Below are 16,323 nucleotides of genomic sequence, written 5' to 3' on the forward strand. Positions count from 1 at the left end.
GCCGTTGAAGTCAATACACTCTATAAATGATATCATGTCATACTCGCGCTTAACTGTCAGTTCAAGTGGGCACGCAAATAGGAATTGGTCCTCGTCCTTATCCTTCAGTCCTCAACTCCATCTTTGGGACAGATGTGAAAAGAAATCCAAACTACGAGGTTCAATTTGCAAATGGACTAAAGGTCTGAGGACCAAAAGATATATTTTCCCTCTCATTTCCATTTATGATTTCGTCTCTGAGACTCAGGTTAGTTTCTGCTTTTCCTTATTTATTTATTGTTTTTTAATATTTTCCTCTTTCCTCGTCTTTGACTAGTTGTACTTTTACACTCTCATTCTCTCTCTGCTGTCTCCTCTTCTCCCTTTGCCGACGCCGGAACCTGCATTGCTCGCCGGAATGCTCTCCTGCAATCTCCATTCAGCTGTACACCACCGGAATGTGTCCTAGAAGCTGCTTCTTCCCTGTCTAAGAACCGAGTTTTCTTTTTGGGTCCAAGCCAGTCCATGCGTTGAGGCATTGTCTGCTGTGACTTGAAATTGTCAATAGAGTTTCTGGGCATGTGGTTTGCGTGAGGAGGAATAGATCTACGGAGTTTCGTGCATTCTTGAGAGCGAAGAAGTTGGTTTTGTTTGAGAGAACGGGTGAGGTTTGGGTGTGGATGGCAGCATAGCGAAGAGGTTGGAATTGTTGCATATGACGACCGGAGCTCCGTCCAGCGATCGGAGAGGGTGGTGGTGTTTCGGCGAATCTTTCACATGGAATGGCAGATCTTACTAGCTACGGGAATGCCGACCGTGGCTTGGAGCAGGTCTCTCTTTCTCTCTCTGGGTCACAAACTTACTGTAAAACGTTATAATTTTTGCTTTAGTGATTGTAAATTTCGCATCTTGCTTGGAGTTTTTGTTCGGTTTGCTTCGACACAATATAGTAATTGGGTTTCATGTTGAAGGCAAATTCCTTGGCCAAAAATATTGTGATCAGTGTGTATTCCGCTGCTTGTATACTGTGGGAAGTTGGAATTGCTGCTGACTCTACTTGGAGGACCGGAAGAGAAAAGGTCAAAATGAAAATATGCAGCAGCACATATTGATTTTTTTTTTAAATAAAATGGATGATTAGTAAACTTTCAAGCTGTTATATTTTATAATTGAAGTTTGGACCTTTTGAATAAGAAGGGTTGATTGAATGATCTAATGCTTTATCACTGCTATTGAAATTGGGGAGTCTCAAAAGATAGGATGGGACTGACTTTTTGTATTTCAATGCGATGCTTCAGTGTGTACTGTGAGTGACTTTGATTCTAAATTATTAATGGCTTATTCTTTAAATCTTTAAAAGAATAGACGTTTTGGGATGCCATTTTCTAATGATGAAATTTCTCTGATTATCTTTTCCCAAAAAAAAAAACTGTATATCCATTGGAATGTCAATTGGATAGTTCTTTATAGTGTTGATTATATTCAACACCATTGATTATTCTTGTACATTATTTTCCCGTCTTTCTGATCTTTCCTTTTGGTTTTCCATGTTACTTCTGCAATCTCCAGGCATTGATTTCTTTGAAAAAGGGTGCCCAACTGCTTAAATGTGGTCGGAAAGGAAAGCCCAAGTTTTATCAATTCAGGCTTTCCAATGTAAGCTGCTCATAACTGAAAGCTCACGTTGGGATGGTGCTATTGAATCCTGAAACCTTCTACTTTATTAGCTGCCTTGTTGGACAATAATTGAGATAGCTACTCTTTTGTGCTTTCTGATATTGATGAGCGATGTGATATTAGGTGACTTTGTGTGTGTGTATTATATTGCTGCCTCTCGATTTTCTTTGATTTTTGGGAGGGGGATATGTGTATGAATGTCCTAGTTATATACTTTGGATGACATTTAACGGATAACTTCATGGGCAAGTTTCGGCATTGTCACTTTGATGCAAGCATTATTACAAATTATGTCCCTGTTTTAGTTTATCTCAAGCGTGTATTATTGATAACTAATATTAATGACAACTAATCAATCAACTTTTTTTGAACACTTCTTGGTGACTAATGGTGAATCAAATTTAAATAGTATTTAAATTCTTTTTTGTACCCTTTAAACTAATATTATGATGTGATGTGAAATTGACTCTTGAAATTTTCAGCTACCTTACTGTCGTAGATTAGTGACCATCCTATCTGTCAGAACCAGTCTAGTTAAATAAGTTAGATTGAGAACGGGATAACCCTAAATGTGTAATGTATATCATTCAAAGGTTAAATTACACAGCATGATCGTTGATTTCAACTTGAAGTGAAGTTAGATGTTAATGGGTTGAGATAAGAGAAAACGTCTCTTTATTCTTGTGGAGGATTGAAATTTGACATAATGCTTATACTAACGGTTCCACATTCCTAGTGGCATTGCTATGGTGTGACAATGGAAGCATTAAATTGAGACTTTCTTTGACTAACATTCATGTGTTGACTGTATACCCTACTCCTAATATGTTCAGGCCTATCTTCTTTCTATTCTTACTGCATGGGAATTAGCTCAATCAATTTTAAAACTAGTATGCCATATGCAATCACACAATTAATAATAGGTAAAATATATCCATAGTTGGCATATCCACTTCTCATGTTTGATGAGTCCTTTATATCTTTTGTTGGTAATTTGCAGTTTGTTTAATTTAAGGTCACCATTTACGTGCTTATAGGATATATCTTTTTACCATATCATCTTTGGAATTACTTTTGTTTTCCAGGAATGGAATCATGTCCGGTTCATGTATGATTATATTTTTGTATTCTTGAATTCTCATTACATTGCAACTTTTCTGTGTTTCCTTGCTATATCACACCTGTTTAAGTTCTTCATTTATTTATTTATTTTACTTACTATATTAGCTGAAAACCACAGGATGAATCATCTTTAATCTGGATTTCAAGCAGTGGAGAAAGAAGATTGAATCTTTCTTCTGTCTTAAGAATTATTCCTGGACAAAGAACAGTGAGATCTCTAGAATTTTATCTTATGTTGTTCAAATGTCTCATCATGTGTTGTTATTACTTGGTGATATTTATAAACTCATTCTTTATTCTTTGTTTGCTTTTCCTCAATCTTCTGGCAGGCTGTTTTTCAACGGTATCTGAGTCCTGAGAAGGACTATCTGTCCTTTTCCCTTATTTATAACAACGGAAAGCAGTCTCTTGATTTGGTTGGTGATGAATTCTGAAATTCTTTGTATGATTACGTCATTATCTTGGTTCTACTTCCTCTGCATTGTATTATTACTATATTTATTTTTTTCTTTACAGATTTGCAAGGATAAAGTTGAAGCAGAAGTGTGGATTGCTGGCCTCAAAGCTCTGATATCTTCTGGCCAAGGTGGGCGGTCCAAAATTGATGGGTGGAATGATGGGGGTCTCTATCTTGATGTAAATCCACCTCTGTGTAGTTCAATATCATTTTACTTGTGTTATGTTTCTTTTACGAAGATATATAAGCTAGGGGGAGAAGATAGATCTTCATCTTGGAAATAAGGGAGTGTTCCACCATTTTCCCTAGGATTAAAGTTTTAGGTGGACCAAGACAGAGAACTTACCACTTATCTGATGATTGGAAGAATGTATTATTTCCTTTTAGGAAAGATATTGTCTTCATTTTCTGAATTAATTGCTGTTCTCTGAAAAGATGTATAGGATGGTTTGTCTGAAATCAAGTTCTGTTCGCTTATGCAATTCTTTTGTCATGATTTATGAGTAATTCATTGTTCTGATTAGTCTATTTTAATTTTTCTACATCAGTCTCTTTCAACTTTTCTACAATGATGTGAGCTTTTGTGATTACAGATAGTCTAATTATTTAAAAGCACACCAAATTACATGTACTTCTACTGGTGGCATTAGTCTTCATATTGCTTCCATGTTGTAATAGATGGTAACCTAGATATAATTCTTTCTGGCTGAATTACTTTCAGGATAACAGAGACTTGACATCAATTAGTCCAAGTGAAAGCTCAGTTAGTACACTAGATATTGAATCCCCTGATACTTCTGTGAATTCTAATCCTAACACTTCTTCAAAGTCCTTTCGACCGGTGAAGTCTGTGAATTCTGAAAGATCACATTCATTGCTAGACCCTACAAATATGCAAGCAAAGGGATCTGGTTCAGATGCTTTTCGAGTTAGTGTTTCAAGTGCCCCCAGCTCATCCAGCCATGGATCTGCTCCAGATGATTGTGATGCTCTGGGTGATGTATACATATGGGGGGAGGTTATCACTGAGAATGTTATGGGAGTTGATGCAGATAAAATTTTCAATCACTTCAGTCCTAGGGTAGATGTGCTTTTGCCTAAGCCACTGGAGTCCAGTGTAGTTTTAGACGTACATCATATAGCATGTGGCGTTAAACATGCTGCACTAGTCACAAGGCAAGGTGAAGTATTTACTTGGGGTGAAGAATCTGGAGGACGTCTAGGCCATGGTGTTGAGAACAATGTGGTTCTACCTTGTCTAGTTGAAGCTCTGGCTTCTACAACTGTTGATGTTGTTGCTTGTGGGGAGTTTCACACCTGCGCTGTTACATTGGCTGGGGAGCTATATACTTGGGGTGATGGAACTCATAATGCTGGACTTCTTGGTCATGGCACTGATGTAAGTCATTGGATACCGAAACGAATTTCAGGTCTACTAGAGGGGCTTCAAGTTGCTTTTGTCACTTGTGGTCCATGGCACACAGCCTTGATAACTTCAACTGGGCAACTCTTCACATTTGGTGATGGAACATTTGGTGTCTTGGGTCATGGAGATAGGGAGAATGTTTCATATCCTAGAGAAGTACAATCATTGTCAGGGTTAAGAACAATAGCTGTTGCATGTGGAGTGTGGCATACTGCAGCTGTGATCGAGGTTATTGTGACACAATCCAGTGCAAGTGTATCATCTGGTAAATTGTTTACTTGGGGTGATGGAGACAAAAATCGCCTTGGACATGGAGACAAGGAGGCCCGACTTGAACCAACTTGTGTGCCTTTGCTCATTGATTACAATTTTTGTAAAATTGCTTGTGGTCACAGTTTGACAGTTGGCCTCACAACATCAGGACGTGTTTTTACAATGGGAAGCACTGTTTATGGTCAACTCGGCAATCCACAGTCTGATGGAAAGCTTCCCTGCTTGGTCGAAGACAATCTTTCTGAAGACTCTGTTGAAGAAATTGCATGTGGTGCTTATCATGTTGCAGTTTTAACATCCAAAAATGAAGTTTATACGTGGGGGAAGGGTGCTAATGGAAGGTTGGGTCATGGGGATATTGAAGATCGAAAAACCCCAACTTTGGTTGAGGCTTTGAAAGATAGACATGTTAAAAATATTGCGTGTGGTTCAAACTACTCTGCTGCCATATGCCTTCATAAATGGGTGTCTGGTGCTGAGCAGTCTCAGTGCTCTACTTGTAGACAGCCATTTGGTTTCACAAGAAAGAGGCACAACTGTTATAATTGTGGGCTTGTGCATTGCCACTCATGCAGTTCAAGGAAAGCATTGAGAGCAGCTCTGGCTCCTAATCCTGGAAAGCCATATCGTGTTTGTGATTCTTGTTTTGTAAAATTGAACAAGGTGACAGAAGTTGGCATTAATAATAGAAGGAATGCCATGCCTCGTTTGTCTGGTGAAAACAAGGACAGGTTAGACAAGGCTGAGATCAGGTTGGCCAAGTCACCGATTCCTTCTAATATGGATTTGATAAAGCAGCTAGATAGCAAGGCAGCTAGACAAGGGAAGAAGACTGATACATTCTCCCTGGTTCGCACATCACAAGCCCCTTTGCTGCAGCTGAAAGATGTTGCCTTGTCTACTGCTGTTGATCTGAGACGTACAGCTCCTAGGCCAGTTCTGACATCATCTGGAGTAAGCTCTAGGTCTGTCTCTCCTTTTTCTAGAAGACCAAGTCCACCTCGTTCAGCTACGCCTATTCCAACATCAGGACTTTCTTTCTCAAAAAGTATGACTGACAGTCTGAAGAAAACGAATGAACTTTTAAATCATGAAGTACTGAAGTTACGCACTCAGGTATATAATGCCTCCCCTGTGTGGGAATTAAATATCTGTTCCCATTCCAAAAGTTCTTGTCCCCCAGTGACCAGAAAGTTGATTTTCACTGTTCAAGATTTTATTCCATCTCTGCTTCTATATCTAGAGCATCAAAATAAAGCTAACATAAATCTGGTTAGGTTGAGAGCCTGAGAAAAAGGTGTGATCTGCAAGAATTAGAGCTTCAAAGGGCAGAAAACAGAACTCAGGAAGCTATGGCACTGGCTGCTGAGGAATCTGCTAAATCTAAAGCTGCAAAAGAAGTTATAAAGTCACTTACAGCACAGGTTAGATTCTGATTAATATATATATGCTGGAATTGTGCCAGCCTTCTATCTTGGTGCTTTACTTTTGTCACGTAATGCATGCCGTATTATGGTGGTTTTCTTTTCAGAAAATGAATATCAGATTAAACTTCTATGAAATTGGGTGCCATGATGTACAAATTGCTCATGATCACAAGATTCTGAAAATTTTTGTTGAGTGATGTCACAGTTTTCTTGATATTATTGCATGGGATTTCATTATTAATTTATTATCATCTTAATGTTCCTTTTTTCTTATTAGTAAATTATAGCTAAAATGCGCTAAATTTTCTTGAATTTTGAATCACGTATAAGTAATCCTTTGACTTTTTAAAACTTGATAATGTATCCTTGTACTTTAAAGTCCTGCAAGTAATTGTTGTCATTAGTAAATTTGTCAATTGTGAATTTACTAATAGAAGGATGACAAGTCAAATTAAATGAATCCACTTGAACTTTTTGTGTGGATGACTCTTTTGAACTTTGAATTATATCCATAAATATCCTAAATTTTGGCTGATATGCAGATAAGGTTATGTTACTGAAATAAGGAATTGACAAGTTGTCATTTTCCTAGATTTCATATCGTGTTAACGTAATTCAAAGTTCAGAAAAATTATATACATTTTAGTCCAAATTATATTATCATATGTTTATATTATTATTATTATTATTATTATTATTATTTTTAGTGTTGTTGTTGTTGTTGTTGTTTGTATGATGGGAGGGGGATTTAAACACACAGATAAAGATCTTCCGTACCTTCCCTTTTACTGTAATGAAATTATTGGCGTTTTACTGATTTCTCTTTCAAATTATCTCAGCTTAAAGATCTAGCTGAGAGACTACCTCCAGGAGCTTATGACACTGACAGCATCCGGCCAGCTTACCTGCCAAACAGTTTGGAACCAAATGGCATCCACTATCCTGACTCGAATGGGGAGGGACATACCAGAGCGGAGTCAATCAGTGGCTCTAGCCTGGCCTCTTTTGTTCTTGAATCTTCTCTTTTCAACAAAACTGAGGTCACAGGAACTCATGCAGCCAATCGTTACCATCAAAACCGGGTGCTTGTGCCTTCCAATGGGACAAATGAATACCCAAATGTTAGACTTACCAATGGTGGTGTGTTTCAGGCAACTAGCAGTAGTATATTAGATTCTGCTGATGGCAGGAATTCTGGGCCTCTCCAAGATGGTGAGAGTGGTTCAAGATTAAGGAATGTTGTACTGGCAGCTAATAATCAAATTGAGGCAGAATGGATTGAACAGTATGAACCTGGGGTGTATATAACACTCATGGCATTGAGTGATGGGACGAGAGATCTAAAACGAGTGCGGTTCAGGTACTATATCTAGCATCTTCCAACACCTCCAGGTTATGTATAACTGTTATAATCCATATGGCTGCCAACTGTGAGAAACCTCTGATGATTGACCTGTGATAAAATTCAGTAGGGCCATAGAAATTGAAATTTAATAGTAGGATTAGACATGTGTAATAATAAACTGCATGTGGCATTTTTTGTAACTGAACATTTCCTTGACTAAAACAATTTTTCTTTAAATGTCATCGTTCTATTGAAGAATCTATTAGCAAGTGCCTGAAAAGCCTAAGTTCATACTTACATACATGCATGCATACATATCTATGTGTGTATATTTTGGTTGGACTTCTCATAGCTTCATGAACCTCATACATGATCAGCATTGCCTTAAACCGGACAACTTTGAAACTTTCTCAATATTGTCACTATTTTATATCTAAACTTTTGTAGCAATTAATGTGCAGCCGGCGAAGATTTGGAGAGCACCAAGCAGAGACTTGGTGGTCTGAGAATCGTGAGAAGGTATATGAAAGGTACAATGTTCGAAGTAGCACCGAGAAGTCCTCAAGCCAAGCAGCTCATGGGGCAGAGAGTGCAGTTTCACCTGTTTCATAATCCTAGGAAAAGTTGTAGACACAGGGTTGTTCTCCATAAATACGTTTTGTTAAAGTGAGCATAATTGTAGTCAAGCATGAATCAGTACGAGGGAAGCATGCATCCATTTTTCAGCTTTTTAGTGTATATTTTTTCCCCTTTCTTAGTCTTTTGGCCTTCGGTCCTATGCTCTTAAATTAGCTATCTTCCATTTCATTTAGGTATATCCCCTTTTACGTATCTGTTGTAATGTACAGTATATATGAAAAATTATATCAATAGAGATAATCTTTGGCAAAGAATCTCCCATCCCCATGTAAAATCTGGAACTTTTCTACAGTTTGTTTTTTAAAAAAAAAAAAAGAAAAATCTTTGACACCACTTCCCCTACCAATTGTATGCCAATGCATTAAATTGTACGCTTAGAGAGATGAAATTTAAAATCCTCCGCAAACTTTGACATGTGATGTTGGGAGACTCATTGGTTCTTGATCCTTCAGTTTATTCTATTTGCCTGGTAGCTATATCATATACATACATGAACAAACATCTCATATATGAAAAGTGTAACCCATAAACTGATAGCTCGCATGGGACCAGTTTTGTGCTTAATTTGAGGGTCCCAATCTCTGATTTTGAGGTTTCCTTTATTTAAAAGAAAGTGTGGGTGCAACCAAAAAAAAAAGTGTGGGGCCATCTATGAAAAAGCGAGGGATTGAGGAACGGTCAAGATTGGTGGAAAATGCTCCCAAATACATCAAGCAACACAACAAAATAGGTAGTTTAATTTAATGTAAACTCAGTCTCTTTTTAATCTCTTGGCTAAAGATGGAATTATGAGAAGCTAATCCAACAGACAAGAAAAGTCCTCCATGAGTCCTTATTGTCATTTTAGTTCTTGACTTGCATAAATGGACGGCAAAGAAAGAGAAAGTGGGGTATGGAAAATAGGTAACAAACTATAACTACGTCTATTATGTTTGGTGATATGCAAATATCTCCCTTTAGAAATATATTATACGGTAAGTTTAACAGAGAATAATAATCCAAGGGTATGATTATATATGAAGTTTATTGTATTTATTTTCACCATTTTTTCTCTAAATATGTCGTACATTTATTTACTATAAATGCAGAGAAATTGAACCTCTCTATCTAAAATAAAGAAAGGAAGAAATAAAAAAAATAAAAAATTTTTAATTGTGTTATCACTGGTCACTTTATGTAAATTATATCTGAAAAATATAATGCTTAACAAGGAACCAAAAAATTATTGTGCAACTTAAATTTTAACAATCAAAATATAATAATGTGTAAGAAGGAACCGCAAAATTCTTATATTGTCACTAACATGTTCACCAACTTGAAGAGCTAAATTAAACGAGACTCAAATTTCAAAGGAAATTTCTAATGCCTGTGGAAACTGAGCGAGGACCTTATTTGTTAACCAAACCCACTTGAATTTCCTTCTTTTAATTAAACCCAAAACTTCGACTTTACCCACCTTTGACTTGAGGAATTGCCCTTGAAAATGACCTTCCAAATGGGTCTCACGTGGCTTCAAATTAACCTTAATTTACTCCATCCATCGAATTCGAATTCAATGAACATCATCAAAAACAGTTTAGCTACCCCAAAGAGATGTCATTTTGGCATGATAATTAACTTTAATAATAATCATTCTGCAATATATATGTACAAAAGAACTGGTCAATTCATTTCGTTGTGTGAACTATCAATACATGGCAGAACATTAAGGAATTCACCTAGGCGTGCTTGGCTCAACCGGGGTTATGGAAGTTGAATTAACTTATTCTTGGTCTTGAATTCAAGTTTTGAATTACGCAATTATATTAAACAAAAATGTTAACATTGATAATAACAGTTTCACACAATCAAAATTTATATTAATCTAAGTGGGTCATAATAATACTTCCAGATTTCCCAAAATATGAGCAATGGAATAGAAAAAAAAAAATTAGGCAATTTAATATACATGTTTAGGTATATATTTAATATGTTTAGAGAAAAAATGTTTTTATTTTATATAACATGAAATATCTTTTTTAAATTTCCTTAGGGCATTCTTAGATATTTAACAATTAACTTTATCAAATGAATAAGTTAATATGAAGTACTAACTCTATTTGAGAACTTAAAAATACTTTAATGTACTCATCTTTTTATAATGAAAGAAATAAACTCCTTCAGATGCCACTTTATTAATTCAATTCAATTGAATATAAAAGAATAAAGGGTTAAAGTATAATTTTATCTTTAAACCATTTTTAAAGGAACAATATTATTCCTAAACTACTAGTCGTAGAAATATTACCTCTAAACTAATTAAATCAGAATAATATTATTTCTACTGTTTAAACATCCATTACTATAGTTAGTAGGATTCATTTTTCATGAGTTAAAGTGTAATTTTATGTTCAAATTATTTTCAAATGAGTAATGTTACCCTTATCATTTAAAAATCATAAAATTAAACAAAAATAAAATTATAATAATATTAAATGTATATATAAATATAAAATTATAATAATATTAAAAAATAATAGTAAATGCGTATGTAAAATAAATATAAGAAAAAATTTATAGTATGTTAATAAAATGTCATAAATTAATAATCATAAATTATAATTTTATAACTTATAAAATATAAGTGACCCTTGGTTAAATTAAATATAAGTAAACTCAAAAGTATTTATATTTATACCTATAACTATCTATTAGAGCCATCGTTAACGACTCAATTTGGATCAGAACATTATTTTCATGATTAAGTAAATTGGACAAGAGTTAAGCTGTTATTAAGTTAAAAATTGAAGTTGAATTGGGAACTAAAGTAATTTTTAAAAAACTAGATAATTTTAAACATAATACTAAAAAAAGTTCAAATTTTTTAAAAATAAAAAAAATTTAAAAATTAAATCCTACTAAAAACTAACTTTATTTTTGAATAATTTACATGTATAAAATATAATTTAAAATTATTTTTTTATAAAGATGTCGATAGTTATAGTCTTATAAGGGCAATGCAGATATTTTTAAATCTATTCATATCTAATTTAATCAAAATTTATTTATATTTGATAAGTTATAAAATTATAATTTATATTTTTTATATTTATTTTATATATAATAATTTAATTTTATAATTTTTAAACAATAAGGACAACATTATTCTTCTAAAAATAATTTAAAAATAAAATTATATCTTAACTTATAAAAAATATGTCTCACTAACTATAATAACGCATGTTTAATCAATAGGAATAATATTACTCTGATTTAATTAATTTAAAAATAATATTATTATAATGAATAATTTAAAAATAATATTATTTCTTTAAAAATAATTTAAAGATAACATTATACCAGAACCCAAGAATAAATGAATCACAGCGCACTTCATAATGCTGAACCGAAGACAAGGAAAAGGACAAATTAGAACTTAGGGAAGAAGCTAAAGCAATATAGCTGTACAATGAGAGTATAGGGTTTGTTTGAACTTTGAATATATAATAAAACAAGGGTCGTACGCATTTCTTTATAAATCAAATCAAATCAAAACGCAACTTCTAGACGATTCCCACGTCACTCCCCGAAATTTCATGACAAAGTATGGTCATTCATAGCAACAGTTAAAACCCCTTTAAGCTTCAGCACACGCATTCAAGTTCACAAGTACTTGAAAAAATCTCCAATTTCAGTAATTACCAACCTTCATTCATAGATCAAGTTAATCTGACTCATAATTAAAGCAAGGTTTCAAGATCATCAGTTATGTCAATCTTAGTTTACTGTTCGTATCTACCAACCGAAAACTTAATTGCAATAATTAACTGAAGCTTCAACAGGAGTGCAAGTAGCTGGACATTTTGCAGGTTCTATGACCTTAATAATTATGATCCCTTTGCTTTCAAGTACCTACACGAGCTTTGATCTCTAAGTAAAGCTATAAATTACAAATTGATTATATTTTGAAATTTTTGAACCCTCTGACTAAGGCTTCTATTACAAGTACACGAGAATATAATGAAGCTAGCTATCTAAACCATGAGATATTATCCTTCATGGAGAAAACAATCAGCATATGCCCTCTAAGACTTCATCATCAACAGCTTCTTCTTCTAAAACTGTCTAGCTAGCAAGCACCTTAAAACTATCCCAAAAAGTAAAAAACCAAAGAGATAGATCTCAAAAAGAAGGAGGGAAAAAAATAAAGGTACATATACATTACCCATCTGCTACTATCTACTTGATAAGCTAAGATATCTCTTTATGTTGATGTTGTTGATCAGGACTATGGAATCATCTGTGAGCTTTGTAATCCAATGTTGTTGTGCTTCTTTGAAGGTCCTGAAGGAGGGATTGGCACTCCTTTGGGCAAGAAGCCAAAGAAGTTATTATGAGACTGATGAGACTTTGGCTGAACTTTGAAAATCTGAGTGTGCCTTGACTCGCAACTATGCCCAGCCAAAGATAGCAGCAAGAATGAAAGCATTAGGAAGGCAAAGAGATGCTTTCTTCTTCCCATTGATTTTACAAAACTAAGAAAGTTTCTTTTATTTATGGAAAGAGAGAAGAATCACAGAAGAATGAAATGTAGAGAGAGAGAGAGAGAGAGAGAGTTTTGTTAAAGAAGAAAAGTTGATAGAGAGAGACCGGTATGTAGGTTATGATTTATATATGGGCATGATGCAAACTAGAAGGAGGGATTTAATTTCTGATATGCTTAATAAATGAAGAAACAAGGAATTTGTAGTGTTGGTAGAATCGCTAGGAGTGGCTTGTGAATGAAGGATCCATGAAAAGAATTGAACACAGTACAGATTATTGAATGGAACATGGGAGGAGAGGTGAACATAATTTTAAGATATAGGAACATGGGAGGAGAGGAGAATGTAATTTTAAGATATAGTAGACTGGGTCCATTGGAAATAAATATATTTTCATTTGCATTTATTGTTTAATAGATTATATGACTTTTTAATTGAGTCTGTGTGTGTGTGGATAAAATTATCAATGTTGACTTTGTCTGTCAAATGACGTGGGTCACATAATCAATTATCAATTAAATACATAAATAAGGCATACGGAGTTACACTTTTTAGTTAAGTTCTTTTAGTACTCATAATTATGTGTGTTGACTAATTTTATTTATATTAAAATAAATTAATGTAAGAATTATATAAAGCAAATGCGATATTTGATTGTCTTGTATGTTATTTTGGAATCGTATATATTAACTTAAAAGTTAACACAAGATAGACTTAGTTGATAATTTAATTTATAATCTAAATTAATTAATTGCTAGCTTTACTTAATAATAAGATCCTCTGAAATAATTTAGTTTTTGTCAAAGAAGCAAATTTTCCACCTAACACTTCGAAAATGATTTTATTTGTAATCAATATGCATTTCACAATTTTTTTTTAGGATAACTCAGTTCAAGGTCATGCAAAACTAACACGTACGAGATTATATTTATTTTTGAAAGAACATATATTTTTATATAATGCATAAATTGAAGAAGATTCAAATATTTTTTCTGAATTGTGGCAAAAAAAATTCTGAATAAGAAAAAATGAGTGAAATTTTACCAAACAATGCATCAACACACACACACACACACAAATATAATGGAAGGATCTACGATAAATTGCTTTATCTATAAGTTACAGACATTATGATTTATATTTTTTACAATAGCATAAAAAGGCGTCTAATTAAGGAAAAAAAAAACAAGTACATATGTATATTTTTTTAATTTTAAAAAAGTTCAAGTGAGTTAGATCCTAAAAGCTTAACAGAGTTAGGGTATGTCTCTAAATTCAAATTAAAGAACGCTTACAAAAAGTTCACTAACAATGTTCTTACATTCTTATGAGTTATAGACTAAATCTTTACAAAGCAGACTAACAATTGTTGATTACACGTGTATATTCTTTTTTATTTTTTATTTTTTACAAGTATTCTTTTATATAAGGCAAGCATTTCTAAGAATCAATTTGGTTTTATGCCAGGTAGATCAACTACAGAGGCGATTTATCTACTAAGGGGATTAATGGAAAAGTATCGTTGTAAAGATAAAGATCTATACATGATTTTTATTGATTTGAAAAAAGCTTATGATCGTATACCAAGAGAAGTGCTTTGGAAAGCGTTGGAAAAAAAGGGAGTACGGATTGCTTATATTAAAGCCATACAAGATATGTATGAGGGGGTAAAAACTAGTATAAGAATGCCTAGTGGTCAAATAAAGAATTTTCTATAAAGATTGGACTACATCAGGGATCATCTCTGAGTCCTTATTTGTTCAACTTGATCTTAAATGTTTTGACGGAACATATTCAAGAAGAAATTCTGAAATGTATGCTCTTCGCGGATGATATAGTTTTATAGCAAAGACAAGAGAAGAGGTTAATTGCAAACTTGAGTTATGGAGGAGGACATTGGAGTCGAAAGGTTTTCGTCTGAGTAGAAGTAAGACGGAATATTTATATTGTAAATTTGGTAAAGGACTATTCGACAATAATTTGGAAGTGAAATTGAGAGATCAAATTATACCTTAAGTGGAAAAGTTTAGATATTTGGGAGCCATTATTCAAAATGATGGCGAAATCAGTGGAGATATTTCACATAGAATTCAAATTGGGTGGTTTAATTGGAGAAAAGCTAAAGGAGTTATTTGCGACCGTAAGGTGCCTAATAAACTTAAAGGAAAGTTTTATCACACTGCTATCAAATTGACAATGTTATATAGTAGTGAATGCTAGGCTCTAATAGGACAGCAAGAGCATAAAGTTGGAGTAACAGAGAGGAGAATGTTACGATGGATGTGCGGACATACACGTAAAGATAAAATTCAAAATGAGCACGTACGCGAAAAAGTGAGGGTGGCACCTATTGAGAAAAAAATGGTAGAAAATCGGTTGAGATGGTTTGGGCATGTACAAAGAAGACCACGGGAAGCATCAGTGAGAAGAGTGAACATATAACTTTGAGTCCGATTAAGAGAGGTAGAGGAAGGCCTAAGAGAACACTCTTGAAAGTTGTTAAATGCAATCTCTTAATTAATAATATTCCTAAAAGCTTAATAAATGATAGAGTACAATGGCGTCTTGCAATCCATGTAACCGACCTTACCTAGTGGGATAAAGGCTTGTTGTTGTTGTTGTTGTTGTTGTATTCTTTTATATAAGGCAATCTTATTTGAGGCATAGTCCAAAATTAAATTTGGACATCTCTTCTAACTGGAATTTGAATATGGTTTGGTTTTGGATTAGAAGAAAATCAATGTTTGAGATCTATAAATTTCTATGAAGTTTTCTCTTTTTAAGAAAGAAATAGAATAATTTATATTTTATAAAAACTAAAAATATGAAAAAAAAAGATAACAAAAAAAACACTTCATAGAAATTCATGAATATCACCCCAAGGATTTAAATCCCATCTCCTCATGATATACAGACAAAATGCATACCCTCATTAATTAGATTTGCTTCATACGGTTCAATTTCTTTGAATGTATAGATAGCAAAAGGCATATCACTCCCACCTAAACTTGCCCCGAACCAGAATCTGATGCAGCTTTTAATTAATTAAAAATGGGTGGCATATATCATATATAAAAGGGGGAAAAAGGGTAACCTTATCTGAGAATATGTATGTTAAATGAATATATGAAGCAGTATAAAAGGGTACGAATGTAGGGAAAATGAATGAAAGAACATGTGATTAAAGATATGGGTGTGGGAAGAGGGAGTGGAGAGAGTATTAAATGAACCAACGTGAAGCAATATTTATTTTGTCCATTTCATTATTCGTTATAGAGGCTAACTGCATCGTCTCTTTATCAACTCAACGGGTCTTCAGGAGATTTGTTCTCTCTTCCGCCCAGCAAGTTATGGCCAATCACTTATTTCCCACATGACTTGACGAGGACAAAAATATTGCAACATAAATTGCCACTTTAATTTAAAGGATCTTAATTTCTTTTTTTCTTTTTTTA

The 16,323-nt window shown here is 33.8% G+C and overlaps 1 protein-coding gene across 1 annotated transcript; it reads left to right on the forward strand.

Annotated features, from left to right (window-relative positions):
- Positions 1-282: 282 nt before the first annotated feature.
- On the forward strand, positions 283-8,587 carry LOC129293830 (PH, RCC1 and FYVE domains-containing protein 1-like). Its single transcript, XM_054931943.1, has 9 exons — positions 283-809; positions 1,549-1,635; positions 2,897-2,986; positions 3,108-3,194; positions 3,295-3,414; positions 3,957-6,050; positions 6,212-6,358; positions 7,201-7,721; positions 8,168-8,587. The coding sequence occupies exons 1-9, from the start codon at positions 762-764 to the stop codon at positions 8,316-8,318; spliced, it is 3,345 nt and encodes a 1,114-aa protein (XP_054787918.1). The 5' UTR covers positions 283-761; the 3' UTR covers positions 8,319-8,587.
- The last annotated feature ends 7,736 nt before the right edge of the window (positions 8,588-16,323 follow it).

Source organism: Prosopis cineraria, unplaced genomic scaffold (assembly GCF_029017545.1).
Source record: "Prosopis cineraria cultivar Desert tree isolate PC_DT_omini unplaced genomic scaffold, ASM2901754v1 PC14, whole genome shotgun sequence".
In the NCBI taxonomy this organism is placed as follows: domain Eukaryota; kingdom Viridiplantae; phylum Streptophyta; class Magnoliopsida; order Fabales; family Fabaceae; genus Prosopis; species Prosopis cineraria.